Source organism: Peromyscus leucopus, chromosome 4 (genome assembly GCF_004664715.2).
Source record: "Peromyscus leucopus breed LL Stock chromosome 4, UCI_PerLeu_2.1, whole genome shotgun sequence".
Classification (NCBI taxonomy): Eukaryota; Metazoa; Chordata; class Mammalia; order Rodentia; family Cricetidae; genus Peromyscus; species Peromyscus leucopus.
The window spans coordinates 60,898,893-60,917,774 of NC_051066.1; the positions used below are offsets into that span (position 1 = coordinate 60,898,893).

The window sequence follows — 18,882 nt, forward strand, 5'->3', positions numbered from 1 at the left end:
GTATACATGTATACACACACACACACACACACACACACACACACACACACACACACCCCTCTTCTTCTAAACTGAATGTCCATTTTAAGAAGAAGGGGTTGGCCTAAGTATTTTGTATGATCTGACAGCCTGAAGTGGTAGATCTGAAACACAGTTCCCTTGTGAACAAAACTCACTCAGTCATTAACTTACCTTGCTGTCTGAGTCCTTCTGCCCAATTTCTGCTTGAACAATGAAAATGAGAGCATCAACTAGGCCATCACATTCCCGGAGTTTCCGGCGAGCTTCACTCCTCTCTGAGCTTACATTTCTAAGGGAAAACACAAAGTTCTGAAGATGACTCAAGTCCCTCAAGTCCCCCCTTTGATAGCTTTCTTCATCTACATCTAAAGCTTCCTTAAAACCTTTTCTATCCAGCACAATAAGCAGTTAACACTTATTAAAAGCAACACATTATGGCTGGAAACTAACTGACAGTCTGTCTTCGAAACTTTTTATAAGCTTGGAGTCAAGTTGAAAAAAATGTATACCAGAGGCTAGAACGGGCAGTCAATACCCAGCACCACATGGTAGTTCTAGCCCCAGAGGACCTGACACCCTCTTCAGGCCTCCTCAGGCACCAGACACACATGTGGTACACAAATAAATAAGCAGACAAAACACCCATACACTGCTGGGCAGTGGTGGCACACGCCTTTCGTCCTAGCACTCGGGAGGCAGAGGCAGGCAGATCTCTGTGAGTTCGAGGCCAGCCTGGCCTACAGAGTGAGTTCCAGGAAAGGCTCCAAAGCTACAGAGAAACCCTATTTCGAAAAACAAACAAAACAAACAAAAACACCCATACACATTTAATAAGTATTTTTAAAATGTATACCACAGTCCAAAATGGTAGTCCACACCTGCAATCCTAGTACTTGAGAGGCAGCAGCAGGAAGATAAAGTTTGAGGCCAGATCGGACTTATTATAAAGCAAAACCCTATCCACCACCTCCACCACCACATACAAGCATGTGTGTGTGCATGTGTTCATGTGCACTCATATGTGAATGAACATCAAGGGTAGGGATATAGCTAAGTGGTAGAGAGCTTCCACAAGCATATAGAAGGCAATGGGTCCAATACCCATCACCACAAAATGGGGGATTGCGGGAGGGGCACACCAACATCAGTAAATCCAGACAGAAGAGTCATTTATTATATACAAGTACAAATACAGGAAATGACAAGGTGACTAATTTGAAATACAGATAACTGAGACAGGGACTAAGACCCACCCAAGTCCATAACTAGATAAGAACCTGGTATGTGGGAGGTTCTCAACAGGTATTTACCTAAGTAGATGAACCAAGTCAGAGAGGAATAAAAGTAATGAGAACGAGAGGAGGAAGGAAGGGAGTAAATACACGAGTAGGAAAACATGGTACACAAAAGAAAGCAGCAAAGCAGGTAGGTCAAACACACCTCAGAGTAGAAGCTTGAAGTAGAGAAGAAGCTTGCATAGCAAATGCAATGCCCTCGATTTGGTCATCATACAATAAAACAATAAAAAAAGGAACAAACAAAAACAAACAAACAAAACCCCTCAACTTCTAATTTAAAAAAAAGGAAAGAAAGAAATTATATCACCCCTCAAAAAGTCAATATTGGGATGTGTATGTACATGTGATATTGAAGATTGAACCCAGGCAAGCACTTTACCACTAAGCTACACTTTACCTGCCTCCAGACTACTCCCTTTTTGAGACAGGGTCTTACAAAGTATTCAGCTAGCCTTGGACTGACTAGCATAGGGAGGCTACTCACTCAGTCTCAGACAGGTTTACAGGCCTGCACTACCAACCCCAGCAAAAATTCCATCTTTGTAATCTCAAAACCCAAACCCTTCACTTACCTGAGGCAGCCAGCTGTGTTGGTGAGCACTGACTCCCATTCAATATGCCGTGGCTTACAGTCTTCATTAGGTTCTCTCTCCCAACCAGAATGTGGAATGATCACTTCATCTGTCAAGGCGTGCAACGCATGGTCCACAATCTCCATTTTGATTGAATCATGGGATGAGAGATTCCACAGGGTTCCTGGCAGGGACAAGTCAGAGAGTTCTCTAGCACCCAAGACAAGTGTGTCTGAAGAGTATCAGAGAGAGCCCTATTCTATTCCTTCTTTATTGTTCTCAATGATCACAGATATGTTCTATTACAGAGTCTATATGACTCCATGTAGTGTTAGTCAGGCTTCTTTCTGCTTATGACCCACGGTAAGATATATTTTATTCTGTAGTTCAATACAGACACACAGTCATGAAATAAAGCTTTACAAAACAGTATTTACTATAATCTATGCTCAACAGTCTACACCAGTTTCTCTACCACAGCAACCCGGTCACTTTGGTCCACATAATTCTTTGTTGTGGGAAGTTATCCTGTCTATTGTTGGATGCTTATCAGTTGACCAGTATCCTTAGCCTTTATTTATTAGATGCCAAGGACTCTCTCTACCCCCAACCCAAGTTATGACAGCCAAAGCAACTCCAACAATGGAGATGTCCTCTGGGGGGTAGGTCAAAATATCCTGCCATTCAAGAATCAGTAGTATTCATTTTTCTTCCTCCTGGAATGGTGATTATGGTCCACAAAACTGTGCTCACTTCACACTATGGAGCACCATGTACAATCTGGAAAATTTTCATTCGAAATAAAAGACCACACGCTCAGATTTCTAAATGGAACATGCAGGTTGAGTCAAGACAGGCACACATTTAAAACAAATTATAAGGTTGTAAATAAACAGCAATTGACATTCAGCTTCTGTGTTTGGAAGACAAGTCCCTCTACCACTATAGTTGATCAAAAATAACAGAATGTGGGCTGGAGAAATGGCTCAGTTGTTAAGAACACTGGCTGCTCTTCCAGAGGTCCTGAGTTCAATTCCTAGTAACCACATGGTGGCTCCCAACCACCTATAAGATCTGGTGCCCTCTCTAGCCTGCAGGCATACATGCAGACAGAATGCTGTATACATTGTATACATAATAAATAAATAAATCTTAATATATATATATAATCAAAAGGTAATGGACTGGCCAAGCATAGTGGTGCATGCCTTTGATACCAGCACTTGGGAGACACAGACAAGCAGATCTCTTTGAGTTCATCCAGCCTGCTCAACATAGTGAGTTCTAGGTCAGCCAAAGCCACCTAGTGAGACCCTGTCTCAAAATTAGTTAACTAATTAACTGAAAGGTAATGGACTGGAAACCTCTAGATCCCTGCCTCTCTATGGAGTAAGTGACTCCCAACCTAGCACTCACCAGTAATAACTTCAGTCAGGTCCATATCTCGAGCCTTTCGGAGCAATCGAACCAGGGCAGGAACACCATCACAGTTCTTTATGGCAATCTTGTTATCTTGGTCACGTCCGAAAGAGATATTCTTGAGAGCTCCACAGGCTCCAAGGTGCACTTCCTTTTTGGGATGGTCTAACAATCCTACCAATACCGGGATACCCTTGAGCTTCCGCACGTCAGTCTTCACCTTGTCATTGCGATAGCATAGGTGCTGCAGGTATGCAGCTGCATTGGACTTAACAGCATCCAAGCGGAAGCCTAGCATGGCAATCACCTCTGGCAGCTCAGGCTGTCTCCAGTTTGCAGGCGGGGGCATTCCCTTTCGTAGACTATCCAAGCTTGCTAAACTTCCCCGCTCATGCTGAGCCAAAGGAGCCCAATAGTACTGATCCGGTGGCACCTCCTCACCAATCATGTCTTCATAGCTCCTACAGTTTTGAAAAGAACCAAGAGCCAAGCAGTTAAATCAGGCTTCTTAGACATTCCTGTTATCCATCATCTTCAAGGAAGGATTTACCCCAGGTCTACATAAAGACCATCTATCTCCTTTGTATGGTCAATTTTAATAATTTTGTGTGCGACTGTAAGTCTTCTCAATGGCCTTCCACCTTATTTTTTGAGACAGGGTTTATCACCAAATCAGGAGCTTTAAAACCCTCTCTTTTTTTTTCCTGTGAAATTTGCTGATTGAGAAAGAAAAGTACTTGATAATGTTAATCACAAAAACAGCAAATCCTGATTCCTTAGTATTTACTTGAATGACATCTGTCCGCTATTAACTTCTCTGTAAAGAATGAACTGAATTCTTAGAAGAGTTATTCAAGGCAACTGATTCCATGTCACATAAGTAAGCAAACAAAGCCCGAGAACAAGCAAGGCTTATAAGCCCAGCACAAAAGACAGGATCACAAGTCTGAGGCCAGATAGGTCTACATAGTAAAATCCAGGCAATCTAGGGCTACAAACCAAGATTCTATCCCAAGACATTCTCCTCCCACCCACACCCTCAAAACAAAACAAAAACCCTGAGACTAGTTCTTAAATCCTAGCTGAACAGGAAACAAGGCATTTGCACACAGGAAACAGCTAGTAGAACAAGATGATTAAACACATTTCATATTTAAGCTTTTCCTTGCCTTATTTTGGAAATTATAAAAGAGGAACGGATCAAGAAAAATGGAGGACTTCCTGCTACATTGTTGAGGACTTGGCTTTAGTACTAACGAGGAATAACTTGAACATTAATTGTCACAGTTCATCCCAAGGCCTTATATGCTATCCAGACAAATATGTTCCAAGAATGAGTTCCATTCTCCAACTTCTAAATACTTCTAATTCTGCCAAAATGGCATCTATAAACCAACATTTAACTGGAATGTTCCAGCTCTTGGATCAGAGGGAGAAACTGAAAGAAGTCAAGTGAAAAGCAACTTTTGTTTCAGGTAGTCCTGTTTCAGTACTACCACCAACCACTAGAGGGCGAGTCTGTCATACTATTATTTATTCATAACTACCAGGAAGGAAGAGCCCTATTATCTGTGAGCTCATCTCACCCTGTGGGAGCCACCAGGGAGAAGAGAATCTATTGTGTGGGACTCTCCAAATAAGACTGTTGTTTGTTCCATAAAACCACTCCCACTGTCACCAAACACAAAGTTAGCCTGATCAGACGGCCTACCTAACAGGTACCAACACTGACCGTTAAACAATCAAAGACTCAGTGGGACAAATCATATTGTTAAAAAAACAAATAAATCTAAAAATCACTTTATAATGTCAGTGAAACAAAATAAAGTTAAGTTGTTTTAAAAGCAGATTGCTAAACATTATATGAAAAAAAGGTTTCCTTTTAATGAGAGAGAAAACAAAAACAAGACACATGTAAGAAAACTCCAAGAATACACCAAACTGTTCGTGAGAGAATGGTGTTTCAGGCTGTATGTGTTGAGCAGATTTTACTTTTCTTGTTTAAGTAACTACAAAAACAACTGCCACTGCCAGATTTTTTTAGTCACTCAAGGAAATTTATCTTTATACTTCCTTCTTTCATAGGCAGTAGATCAAGATTCTTTCCTTTGGGACTGAAGAGATGGCTCAGTGGTTGAGAGCATTCATTGGCTGTTCTTCCAAAGGACCTGGGTTCAATTCCCAGCACCCACAACAGCAGCTCACAACTATCTGTAGCTCCAGTTCCAGGGGATCTGGCATCCTCACACAAATATACATTCGGGCAAAACACCAATGCATTTAGAAAAGTTCTTTCCTTTTACAAATGGCAAAAGTGCCCAAATGATCAATAACTCGCTTAAGGCTATATAGATAATGGCAGAGACACAACCAGAACCAGAGTTTTCAAGTTCAGTGATTTTTCCCACTAATCACTGCCTCACTGTGTAAGTTTGACCTTGCAACTGTTCTTGTAGGCCTGAAACAGGAAGCCAAAGATGTTCTTGCTAGTCAAGCAGGTTTCCAAGCCCAATGCCACCCTGGAACAAACCCAAGAACCAAGCCCCAAACCCTCTCTACGTGAACTGCCACTTCAAGGGACACCAGGGAATGGCCTGGCCATCCACACCCATCTATGTCTAATCTCTCTTTGCTAATGAGGAAGTCAGAGCAAGCAGACTTGCACTCCAGCCTCACTCCCTGGGCAGACTGTTCCAATGATAGCTGCTATCTACTTCTGGCTAGCTTACACCAGCTGAGACCTGGTGCACCATCAGGAATAAAAGGTGAGTCACATGGGAGTTGAATTTGCTAACCCCACCATCTGAAGAGTGTCAGTGACTCAGGCTTAGATAACAGGGCTTCTACTCCTGTCCCCAGACTAATTCAGTTTATGGTTAGCCAATACTACCTAATATATTCAAAAAGTAAGTGCCAAGACCTTTGCTTTGGTAGGTCATGAACCTACATACAGAAATTGAGCAACAGTTGCCAGGGCACCTCACTGTCAAGATAACTATAAATCTTGCCTTATTTCTTGGCTTAGAAAATACAGACCCTGATTTACTCTAAACTAATGTTTTCAGCCCAAGACCAAATATGTTTTCTGTACACACCCAGAACTAAGAATTTTTAAAATAACCTTTTCTAAATATGAAAACCAAGTAAGAGGCGTGACAAAGGTCCTAGTGCACAGCACACCAAGCCTAAAATGGGTCCTTTAGAAAAGGCCTGCCCAGCCAGCTGTGTTGGTGTATGCTTCTAATCTCAGCACTCAAGAGACAGAGGCAGGGGGCTGTCTGTGTGTTAGAGGCTAGCCAGAGCTATACAGTGATACCTGGTCTCAACAACACAAGTAAAGGGAAGAAAGGAACAAACGGAACGGGTGGGAGGGAGGGTGGACCTTTCAATCACATTCTAAATACTCTTCCAAGGCCACTACTGCTCATCCAAACAGTAATCCTTCATGCCACCAAAGACCACCCCAAGGAATAAGTATCATCAGAACAGACAGATGCTCAGTGACCTTTGGGAGTATTATTAAGGTGCCATTCCCGACTCACTACCTCCATAAAACCCTAACTAAATACAAAGTGTCAGGGCTTCTGTTAGGTCAAAAGTGATTGTTTATAAACATCAGGATTGGAACTACTGCAAGGACAGTTCTTAAACACAATCTTAATTGTGTTCTAATACCAAAAAAGTAGCTTAAAAAGTTCTCAGAAACAAGAGTGTGAACATGGCCAGGCTCCCGGCCTCAGACTCTTTGTGGTGCTCCTTTCTCTATCACCCAAAAGGAGACAGATCTTAGGCAGAAATCATGGCATAGCAACCAAGTCTCTTCTTTAGGACACAGACTGATAACCATCACTAATCACTTTTGGGGTTTAGAAATGTCCACACAATAGTCCAAACCAGCCTTGAACTTAACTGCAATCATCCTGCCTCAGCCTCCTCAGCAGTGGAATTACAAGCGTAAGTCATCACACCTGGCCACAAATCACTTTCTCACCAATTGTGGTGACACACACTTGTAATCCCAACTTGGAAGATGGAGAAAGAAGACAAGAGTTCAAGATCACCCTCTGCTACATAGCCAGACTGGTGGACAGTCTGAGCCACTGAGATGTCACAAAAAGCAGTAGCAAACAAATAAAAAAAAAAAAAAAAAAAAAAAAAACCACTTAGTATAACTAAAATATGACTCTAATAACAAGAAAGAAAAAGACAGCCAATCAACATTCAATGAGCCTTCCATAAGAAGAGAGAAAGAAAGCAGTATCCATGGGTGTCATTGACCCCTAAAAGCTTAGAAGATAATGCTACCCTTGTCCCATCTGGGAAAAGAGCCTTTCCCCCCCTACTCCTGCCCACCTGAGGCGTCGGCGAGGGTCTGAGGGTGTTCCTGTCCGACGGGCAGTGCCATAATCGGACATCATGCCATAATCTAGGTCATCATAGCCCATGCTGCGCTGGTCATCCTCTAGCCCATAAGGCTCTGGATGAAAGCGATGCAGATCCACACTGCTGCCACCTACTCGAACCTGGGGCTGGGGACCATAGACATCTTGTCTACTGGGTGCCCGGTAGCCTTCCATGCTGGGTCTATACCGCTCCTCAATTCGGGTCACCCGGGACAGACTGCCGTAGTTGTCACTAGCTCCTGGATAACCATCTTCATAGTGCCGGCCATAACCATCTGGAGGATAGTGGAAGTTCCTAGGAAGAGTTGCAGTGCCTGCCTGCCCCACATAGGGACCAGGGCCCCCATTGCCATTCTTTCTGAAGTCACGGCCCAAAGTCTGGATGAAGTTGTTGGAGACGGACGAGGCGTCCACAGGCAGTCCATCTGGTCCCACGGGGACTGGCTGTACTGTCCGTGTTGTCACCGTCTTCACAACTTTCTTGACCTTCAGTTAAGCAACGAGAAAAAGAAAAGCAATTATTGAATGAAATAAAGAATCTAAGTTTAAATTCCACACTACTCCCTTACCTTCTAGATCTTTACCTAGAAATGACTCGTGTGTCATCTGTATCTCTTTTCACCCCACAGAAGCCCCTAAGTGAGAAACTACCCTGTCAGTAGCAGCCTCTTGAAGAAGCTGTTATAGCTGCCATACTCCGTTCTCTTACCCCTTCCATTACATTTTCCTGCCTTTCCTTTCCCCTTTCTGTACGCTCAGTGATCATTTTCTTTCTGGCAATCAGTGACCTGCACCCATCTACCTGGTTAACCTCTCTACTAAAAGACCACAGACAACCTATCACTCTAAGACATGCAAATTTCAGCTTACTGTGGTCTCCGTCCGCCTAGTAGTGCCATCATCTGAGGTCTCCACAGAAACAACAGACATGGCTCCTTCAGGGTCCTCCTCTGTGTAGGTTTCCACAATCTGCCCTGGTTCCTGCATCCTGGGGATAGTGCTATACAGAAGGTGGTTGTGATCCTATGAAAGAAGAAAGCAAGAAGCTACAACTAAATCTGTGCAGTAACAATCCATCCTAACAAGAAACATTAGTGCCTCTAGAGACAGGATGTCTGCCCAGCATCCCCCACTGGCCTCAGGTTTTGAGAAAGAGTGGTTGTCATCTTTTAAACTTGTAAAAAGGCAGAGCATGGTAGTAGTGCACATCTTTAATCCTAGCACTCAAGAGGCAAAGGCAGGCATATTTGTGAGTTCCAGGCCAGCCTAATTTATATAGCAAATTCCAAGCCTGCCAGGACTACAAAGTGAGACCCTATCTCAATAAATAAATAACTTGTGTAAAACGACAGTAAATAAAATTTCACAGACATGAAAAGAGGTAACTAAAACCATGCTGACATTCTAGTACCAGAAACAGAAGATTTAACTTCCCATTTTTTAATATGAACTATGCTAACTGTTACATCTGGATAACACTTCAAAATAGCTTACCCAATAAAGCCTTTTAAGATTTAAAAAAATAATAAAAACAATCAAGAGAGTTTTACTTTGTTTGGGGTGGTACCAGAAGTTGCACCTGGTGCATGCTAGGCAAGCATTCTACCTAAGCACTAAACAATCCAGAACCCTCTTCTTACTTTTACTTTGGAACAAGGCAGGCCTTCAACTTTTGATCCTTCTGCCTCAACCTCCCAAGAGACTGGGATTAGACTTGCACCACCAGGCCCAGGAAGAATTATCTTCCAACTGGTTTTATGTTATTCCTCAGATACTCCCCAGGCGGATTTTAGGTAGGTTTTCTATTATGTAGAATTAGACTACCCCCACCCCGCCAAAACCAAAACAAAACTGCAGTACATGAGGATCAAATGAGGAGACAGGAGTACCATGATAAAAGCCATTTTTTTTTAAATTAACAAAACTACATATAATTTGGAAAGGCACCTTTTTATGTTCCTAAATTAAAGAATTAATGAATATTTATGATAAACACTCCAGCACACCAATATGATCATAAAAACTGGAGAAATAAAAGGATATGAAGCCATCCAGACCTTGAGTCAAAACAATTACCTGGGGCCCGTTGAGTTTCAAATCTGAAAATTTCTGTCTCTCAAGGTCAGCATCGCCCATAAACCGGCCGTTCTGAAACATAGCCCACAAGACAATTCATTTTCTGTCCTTCCTTTGTTCTTTCAAATACAAACAACTTTCTTTCCAAACAAGAAAAAAAAAAGGGTTGAGGGGGCCTTTCAAGAAGGTGTTTGCAGCCTGAAATCCTTGTCAATATTCATAAAAAGACCCATAACACTTCTTAATCTTTCCTCAACATTGGAATCAGGCCTAAAATTCTGGCAGATCGGGCCTCTGGAACGTATGAACGTTTAAGTTCCATGAGTACATAGAGTTTGAGGTCAGTAGTTTCAAGGACGTATCTCTACTGTCTTGAGTACATGAGAAGCATTAAAAAACCATTTGCTTGATAAATAGCATAGACTCCCCTACACACAACCTTTATGGAAAGCCCTAAGAATATAAGGCAAGTAGGAAAAGTTATGATGGAATGGTTCCAAAAAAAGGCCTTCTTTATTGTTCTAGGAATCTTCAAGCTCTGCTACCATGGGAAACTCCCATTCCAAGAAGCCTTTTAAAGAAAGAAGAGTTAATTCTCCATTTCCAAATATGAAGGAAAGTACTCAGCAAGCCCCTTCAAAAAAAAAAAAAAAAAAAATCTTAGTATCTTTATCAAGTTACAGCCACAGAATATATTCTTCTAAAATATTCTTAAATTGCTCTACCTTAAGCACCAAGACATAACTTAATGACAGTTTACACATAAAAGCACATTTCTTGCTCCTTTCCCAATACAATACAGTAAGCTCCAACAACCTGGGGAGAGTTCCTTCGCCCATTCCCCCTTTACATAGAGTATAATGCTGCAGGGGGAGGAAGTTAAACATTGCTTTCAGGAAGAAGGCAGGGTGTGGTTTCATTGCTAAGCAGAGGTTAAAAATAAAAGAACAAGAGAGAAACCACTAAATCCTGGGATTCCCCACCACCTATGAAACTGAGCAGCCCCACTTTCGTTCAGTCTATCTCATCCCTAACTCTCTACTCAAGTTCCTGTAAATTGCCCTGAACATTACAAACAGTCTCTCTTTACGTCCTGATGATTCCCAATTCCAATTATGTCCACTGGTTTAAGAATTAAACAAGTAGCTGGACATGATTGTAATCCTAGCACTGAGGAGGCAGAGGCAAAGGGATCATAAATTTGAGGTCAACCTGAGCTACAAATCAATATCTTGTCTTCAAAAAGTCAAAGCTCAGGCTGGGGTGGGGGTGGGAGGGTGGCACACACCTTTAATCCCAGTACTCGGGAGGCAGAGCCAGGCGGATCTCTCGCGAGTTCGAGGCTAGCCTGGTCTACAGATTGAGATCCAGGACAGGAACCAAAACTACACAGAGAAACCCTGTCTCAAAAAAAAAAACAAACAAAAAAAAAAAAACAAAAAAACCACAAAACAAAAACAAACAACAAAAAAAATGCAAAGGTCTGGAAATGTTGCTTAGTGGCCAAGTATCTGCCTAGCATGAACAAGACCCTGGGTTCCATGCCCACCTCCTCATCGTTAGTAAATAAATAATCTAGGATGTAGCTCTGTGGCAGAGTCCATGCCTAGCATGTTAAGGACTCTAGAGTCAATCCCTAGCACTACTAAATAAATAAACAAATAAATAGTGATCAGTTAACAGAGCTGGGCATAAGCACTGCTCTAGTTCCACTCAGAGCCCTCTTCACAGGCAGTCTACAAAGTGCACACACGAGCACTCGCTCTCCCCTCCACACACACACACACACACACACACACACACACACACACACACTTCAGATTACATCACTGTAAAGTCAGATATAAACCATAGGAGACACACAATATAGTTCTCGTTTCTAAGACCACCCCCCACCTTCATCCATCACAGAGTCAGCTAACCCAGAGACCATCACTGGCTGCTGCAGTTACCTGGGTTACATAATAGCATAATACTCCCTCTTCAACTCCAACCATTAATAATTAACAATGACCCCTCCTTCCAAAACATGATTTACACACCAAACAAAAACACACAAGGGCAATATGGAACAGGAATATACAATTTACCAATACTCTAATGCCTTCTGAGAACAAATTGTTCCCTGGGAGACTGAACTGGAGCTAGGAGCTCAAGCTGTCCAACTTCCCGACCACTAAGTGGGCATTCTTTCCTAATTTTTGACCCTAAGAAAAAAGATACCTCAACAAAAACAGAAGTGACTTGAGTGTAGCTCCAAACTGCACCACCATAACTAGAATTATATCCCTGCCCAGAAAACCCACTCCAGCAAAACAGGAAGTCTCACGGGTTTCTAAAGTCCACCCAACTCAGATCAGTAACAAATCCTTTATCTCTTAATGAGTGTTTATCACATCCCTGGAACAGTTCATCATGAAGTACACACACTGGACAGCCCAGGGCCAGAAGCATCTCATTAAGGATCCAGAGCCTCTCTTGACCATGCCAAAGTCCTACCTGCAAGTTTGATGGGGAGAGGGTTACCTGATGCCGACGGGTGAGGGTGCCGTTGGCCATGAGTGTGTTGGCATCTTGTGGTGAGACCCGGACGCGTTCCAGTTGCGCCGAGACATGGCGCCGTTCCTCCTCCAGCGCCTGGGTCAGCTTCTCAAACTGGGCCTCTTGTTCCTTCACAGAGGCCAAGATGCTGGCGGTCGACTCCACCTCTGAGTCGTCCATGAAGGTAAGGGGAGGAGCCGCCGCAGGGCAGGATAAAAAGTAAGGTGGACCACAGAGGAAGTAGAAAGGAGTAGGCCCCCTCACTTCACACTAGGGAGGGGGGTGGTAAGAGAGAGAGAGAGAAGAGAAAAGATCACAGGTCAGAGAAGACAGGTGAATTGTTAATCCCCAGTGCCAAAGATGCCCTCTGTAGTTTTACTGCAGTGCAGAAAGCAAGACACCACCAACCAAGCTTAGAGCCCATCACCAATGTCTTCTCACACAGAATCCTTTGCCTACGACCATCTTCTACGCTCTACTATCAACAGCTATTGAAAGTAAAGGTGGCAGCTTGACCAAAGTCTCCACACTGTTGGCAGGACAGGGAGACTATGGCATGGGATTAAAATTAGATTCTTTTTCCCTGGAAAATTTTGCAGGCGTCAGTTAAATCCAAGTTTTAACTCCCTGGTATGGGTAAGCACTTACTGTCCTGCAGGGACAAGCTCCTCGAGATAATGGGACAGCAGATTTTACTTAAACCTCTCCCAAACCTGAACACTATAAATATAGTGGAGTGATGAACCATACCAAATTAAAATGCCAGTTAAGAAATGGAAATATGCCAGGCAGTGATGGTGCACACTCAGAAGGCAGGAGCAGGAGGATCTCTGTGAGTTCAAGGACAGCCTGGTCTACATACCGAGTTCCAGGACAGCCAAGGCTACAGAGAAACCCTGTCTCCAGAAACTAAAATAAAAAAAAGGAAGAAACTGGGGGTGGGGGGGGTGACTTCCCAAAGTTCAAAGACAAAAGGCCTCCACCATACATTTATGAAGAGGTCTTTCCATCTTCCAAAACTATACTACATTATAAAGCACAAAATATGTTAACTAAAACAACACAGTGACAAAAACCACAAGTCACTGTATTTTTATAGGTTTTGCCTCTAGTCCTGTCTGTGGTGCATCCTCTAATCCTACCTTTGCAGAAGGCAGAAGATCACAACCTCAAGACCTGACTAGGCTATAGAAGTTTGTGGCCAGCTTGGGCAACTTAGCAAAATCTTGTCTCAAAAAGTTCTTATGACCAGGTGTGGTAGCTCATGGTTTTAATCCCATCACCTGAGAGGCAGAAGCAGATGGATGTCTATGAGTCTGAAGACAACCTGGTCTATACCTCGAGTTTCTGGACAGCCAGGACTACATAGAGACCCTGTCTCAAAAAAAATATATAATAATAAACAGCAAACTAGGAGGAATTTTTTTCCTCCCATATACCCTCCCTATCCTCTCACCAATCCCCTAAGGAAAAGAAGGCAACTAAAATCATTTGTAATGCTTAATAAACATATATTCCATACACACCTGTTAAGAGAAGGGTCGTAATTGATTGGTTTAGCACAGAGAACAGCCCAGTCTAGATTCACATAAATCATGGAAGCATCCCAGCCACCTTAGCAAGCAGCAAAAAGGAAGGAGAAAGCTGCAGAAATATGAGGAGGGAAAATGAGAATGGGAAGAAAATAAACTATACCCAATGCATAAATACAAAAGGGGAAGTATTGGGAATGACAGGGAGTTATTTAAGACACAATTTGGAATTGCTTAATGTAACAAATACCCTTTAGATTTTGCTGTGTTCAGATGTAGGATTAATTAAAGCACAAATTGTTCTGTCACCTAGAATGACTCTACTTTTAATTCCATGCAGAATCAGACCAGGTTATAATGTAGGAAAACCCCCACATAGCCTCTGTTCCAGGCAACCAATTTGGGGGTGAAATTTGTTGTTGGAATGCCCTTCCCCCTCCTTCCCACCCTTAAGGCAGAAACCTCAAAGCCCAGTCCCAGCATGCCCACAAAGACATTGAGAAACCAATGCAATAGTCATGGTAGAGAAAACATGTGGAGACTAGCCTAGGCTGGGCCTTCTGCTTAGGCTCTCTTTCCCACGCTCCCCAGAGCCCCACCAAACACAAAAGCTTGGGCCTGTTTGCCTTAGAATGTATCCAGCATTCAGCAAGCAAGAGTACCCAGAGGAAACTGATAAACAGGTGCCCAGCAAACTGAATTAATTCAGCCACTAAATAGAGAACATGCCGAACTGCCCTAAATCCCTCCTACCCAGCCCTGGGCTCCCACAATCACTTATCAACTACTGTTTTCATTCAGCCCAAAGCCCAATGCCACTTTCTCATACTCCTACCCCACATTCCAACAGGCCACTCAAAGGTCTTTCTTTAGTAAGTACTCTTTTTTTTTTGCTTTTGTTTTTTGTTTGTGACAGTCTCCCAGGCTGGCCTCAAACTCACTATAAAGCTGAAGCTGGCCTTGAATTCCTGATCCTCCTGTCTCTACTTCCCAAGTACTGGAGTATAAGACTGCATCACCATGCTTTGCTTTAATTGCTCCCGTTTCATCCATATTCATTTTAAAGACTTGTCCTCATCTACCATGTACAATGACCTATGACCCTTCCACATCAAGAGAACCCAGCTCAAGAGAGACTCTTCCAGTTACTGCACTGCAGTTACCACTGTGGCAGCCTCCACCCTGTAATCTTCTTGCTAATAAAAGCCCAGGCGACCACTACTACAGGGCACACAGAAACAACACTCCCTGCCGCAGAGAGACATTGTCACCATGCCATAAATGGTCACTTTTTGCCCCACAACTTTAATTTGATACAGGGAGTTAGAAGGAAAGTTAGGGAAAGCACTGAGGGATCTAGGTCACAAATCAGAGTCTGGAGAAACACCAACTTCTCTAGCATCCTGGCTTTAACCCTGACTAAATAACTGAGAGGAAAGCACAATTAAGTAGAAAAAGAGGTCACATTCCTGGGTCTTTATACATGGATAGATTTTCTGTTTAAAAGAGACCAGGAGGATCTCTGTATGTTTGAGGCCAGCCTGGTGTACAGAGTGAAATTCAGGACAGGCACCAAAACTACACAGAGAAACCCTGTCTCGGAAAAAAACAAAAGAGAGAGAGAGAGAGAGAGAGAGAGAGAGAGAGAGAGAGAGAGAGAGAGAGAGAGAGAGAGTGTAGTGGCTGTGTGAGACAGGATACAACTCACAAGACTGGTCCCAGTCATGACCTAGGTGATGGTTATTCTCCTCTGTGTGCTGTCAACAGCACCAGCCCATTCTAAGTCAGAGCTGCTGTGAGGACTGGGTGAGATAAAGTGTGTTCTACAAGATGAGGTATTAAGTTGTTTCAAGAGTTAGTTTCAATCTTCCAATTACATTACTTCATGGAAATGTCTCAGCTCCAAACTATTTTGTGAAGTAGTAGATGAAATGAACTGGATCAAGAATACAATTGGATTCTACAGAGTAGATGAGCTGGTTTCTCTACTCCAGCTCTATATAGTAGGAGGTCTCAACTAAACCAGTGTTTCTGGGACAGAGGGTGTTTTTCTTGTACCTGTCAGTCCCTGTAGCAGTACAAATCTATTACATTCATTCTTATTTCTTTTTCAGAGCCTTACAAGTTTGTTACCTCAGATGAAGAGAACATGAAAAAAACTACCAATGACTGAATGGCTTACATTTATTGCCCTGGCAATCACAGAAACCATAAGGAAGTTAAGTTTTACTACAAATGTAAAAACAGACTCACAGGTGAAAAAATTAACCAAGTTCCTAAAGTTCATAGCAAATTTAGAATTTAAACCTCGGTCTAAAATATTTTTAAAGCTTACATTCTCTTCTATGCCATGCTGTCCAAATACAATGCCAAGCAGGGCACACTGGCAAATGCTTGTATTCCTAACACTTATGAGATTCAAGAAAAGAACCACAAGTTCAAACCCAGTCTGGGGCTACCCAACAAGACCCTTCCTCAAAAAAATATTAAATGAATGAATGGTCACCCAAGGCAGTCTGATTATATTTTGAGACCTTTCTTTTCAGGAAAGAGGGAGGGAAAGAGAAAAGGGAAGCATATTTGAGAAGGAAGCTGCAGCTATGACGTGCAACAGCAGAAAGTCTCCTAACTTGATGACTCCTCTTCCTGCCACACACCATAAAAAGACCAGTCTGCAAACCACTCACTGACTCTGGCTGGCCAAGAAAAGCCCTCAAGCCGGGCAGTGACAGCACACGCCTTTAATCCTAGCACTTGGGAGGCAGAGGCAGGAGGATCTCTGAGTTCAAGGTCAGCCTGGTCTACAAAGTAAGTTCCAAGACAGCCAGAGCTGCACAGAGAAACCCTGTCTCAAAAAAAAAAAACAAAGAAAAAGAAAGGTTCTCAAAGTCTTTCCAGATTCACCAATTAATATTGTCAAAGAGACACTTTCACTAAAAAAGGATCATGGCAGGGTGTATTTACCTTGTTATTCTCCTAAGATTGTATTTTATGAGAATAGCTGTGCTTACTTTTAACAAGCCATAGGTTTTTACTGGATGGAACCCACCCATACTAGAAAGACCTTCCAGGTCTACAGCTTACTCATTCAAGCAATGGCAATGATAAAATGTCAGTCTCTTTTGTCAGAACTTCAAGGTAAATTAAAAATCAAATGTCCCGAAGGACCAAAGAATTTGACAGTGCCAACCAAATAGCAGAGCAATAAATAAAACCAGTCACCAACAGCACAGTCCCTGGAATGATTTGTTCTACTATAAAGTGGCTAGAGAAATCTCTTTGGGGGTTGGTAAGATGGTTCCTGGACTAAGACTGTTGTGCACCAAGCTTGATGATCTGAGTTGGATTCCTGGGACCACATGGCAGAAAGAGAAACCTGCTCCTACAAGTTGTCCTTTGACCTCCTCAAAGGAGTTACAGTACTCATGTTCCCAGACATAAACACACAAATCAATAAGTGTGATTAAAAACACTTTTTATAATTTGGTCATAGTAACTCACATCTATAACCTCAGCACTAGGAGGCTGAGACAGGAGAATTGCTAGTACCAATCATCATTATCATCATCATCATCATCATCATCATCATCATCATCAAAGAACATGGACTTTTAGATCTCGACTGCATCAAGTCCCAGATTCCAACATTTACATGATACTGGGCAAAGTGCCACTTTGCCACTAAACCTCAGTTTTCTTCTCTGTAAGATGGAAAAATAAAAACACATAAGGGTAGTTATGAGAACTAAATGAAACAATCCACGTGAAGTGCTTAGAGTAAGTCTGAACATCTGGGAAACCACTGGCAATGTAACTGTAGACATTACTACAGTTTGAACACAGGGAACTAGTATGTCAGTGTGAGAAACCACATGCCTTCCTCGCTCCCATCACTCCACTGGAATTCTTTACTTTCTTAATAGCAAAGATTAAATGAAATCCCTGACTTCAAAAGATCTAGGATTCAAACACTGGTTCTGCCAACACACACACACACACACACGTGTGTGTGTGTGTGTGTGTGTGTGTGTGTGTGTGTGTGTGTGTATATATGAAACCTGGGAGAAGTAATAACTCTAAGTTTCAATTTCCATTACCTTCCAGAGCTTCATTTAATGACTAAGACTATCACACCCCCCAACACCCACAGCCACCCACACACCCCACACACACATTCACTTCCATGAAGCTCAGGTAGATACATCCATACATGGCCACACCTGGGTGTGCACTCTGGAAGAAACCCCAATTTTCCCTGAGTTGAAGAGCTCTCCAAGCTTCGATCTTCAGGCTCTAGGAAAGGGATTACAATCTTCTGTAACCAGTCCCAAAGCCTCCTTTCTTGCTGTTAGTACATTATAAATCAAAACCAATGCCAGAAATGTATGTTCTCCCTCAAAGCAAACTCCATTTCTGTGTCTTCTGGGGCTATAAAATGATTTTTAAAGCACACCAATCAGTAACACAGAGCAAGCACCTGTAACACTTGAGCACCATATGACAGAGCTTTCAGCCAGAAAGGATGTATCCACTCACAATTCATCGTTCCTATTCAAGCACACAGAGAGAAAATTACCATTCTCTTCTAATCTCAAAGAAACATATTCTGTGAAAAGTTTTTCTAAGACTCCATATTAGGAAGAATGCTTGTACCAGAGTCCAAAGTTCCAGCTCCCAACCTAACACTCATGAGAATTTCCACCTTCTGAAATTCAGACTAATTATAGTATTTCTCACTTCTCTGTTAAGATTCATATCCAGGCCCGGCAGTGGTGGCGCACGCCTTTAATCCCCAGCACTCGGGAGGCAGAGGCAGGCAGATCTCTGTGAGTTCCAGGAAAGGCGCAAAGCTACACAGAGAAACCCTGTCTCGAAAAACCAAAAAAAAAAAAAAAAAAAAAAAAGATTCATATCCATATTAACCCCAAGTCCCTGGAAGGTCTATGCCTGTAATTCTAGATACTTGAACTGAGTGAGACATAGGATCACAATTTAAGGCATACCTGGGCTACATAACGGA

At 42.5% G+C, this 18,882-nt stretch overlaps 1 protein-coding gene across 15 annotated transcripts in view; it reads right to left on the reverse strand.

The window, feature by feature from the left end:
• The window catches only part of Ctnnd1 (catenin delta 1), a 52,744-nt gene that overhangs the window by 12,189 nt on the left and 21,673 nt on the right, over window positions 1–18,882 (reverse strand). For 7 of the 15 annotated variants that reach the window (XM_028894174.2, XM_037204923.1, XM_037204921.1 and 4 more), the window contains exons 2-9: window positions 13,857–13,974; window positions 12,316–12,600; window positions 9,790–9,861; window positions 8,584–8,736; window positions 7,664–8,199; window positions 3,308–3,771; window positions 1,892–2,075; window positions 193–310 (exon numbers count right to left, since the gene is read on the reverse strand). In XM_028894174.2, coding sequence (XP_028750007.1) covers window positions 193–310; window positions 1,892–2,075; window positions 3,308–3,771; window positions 7,664–8,199; window positions 8,584–8,736; window positions 9,790–9,861; window positions 12,316–12,510 — 1,722 coding nt within the window. In that variant the 5' untranslated portion in view covers window positions 12,511–12,600; window positions 13,857–13,974. The remainder of the gene's footprint in view (window positions 1–192; window positions 311–1,891; window positions 2,076–3,307; window positions 3,772–7,663; window positions 8,200–8,583; window positions 8,737–9,789; window positions 9,862–12,315; window positions 12,601–13,856; window positions 13,975–18,882) is intronic. The other 8 variants (XM_028894184.2, XM_028894179.2, XM_028894182.2 and 5 more) reach the window with 2 other exon arrangements.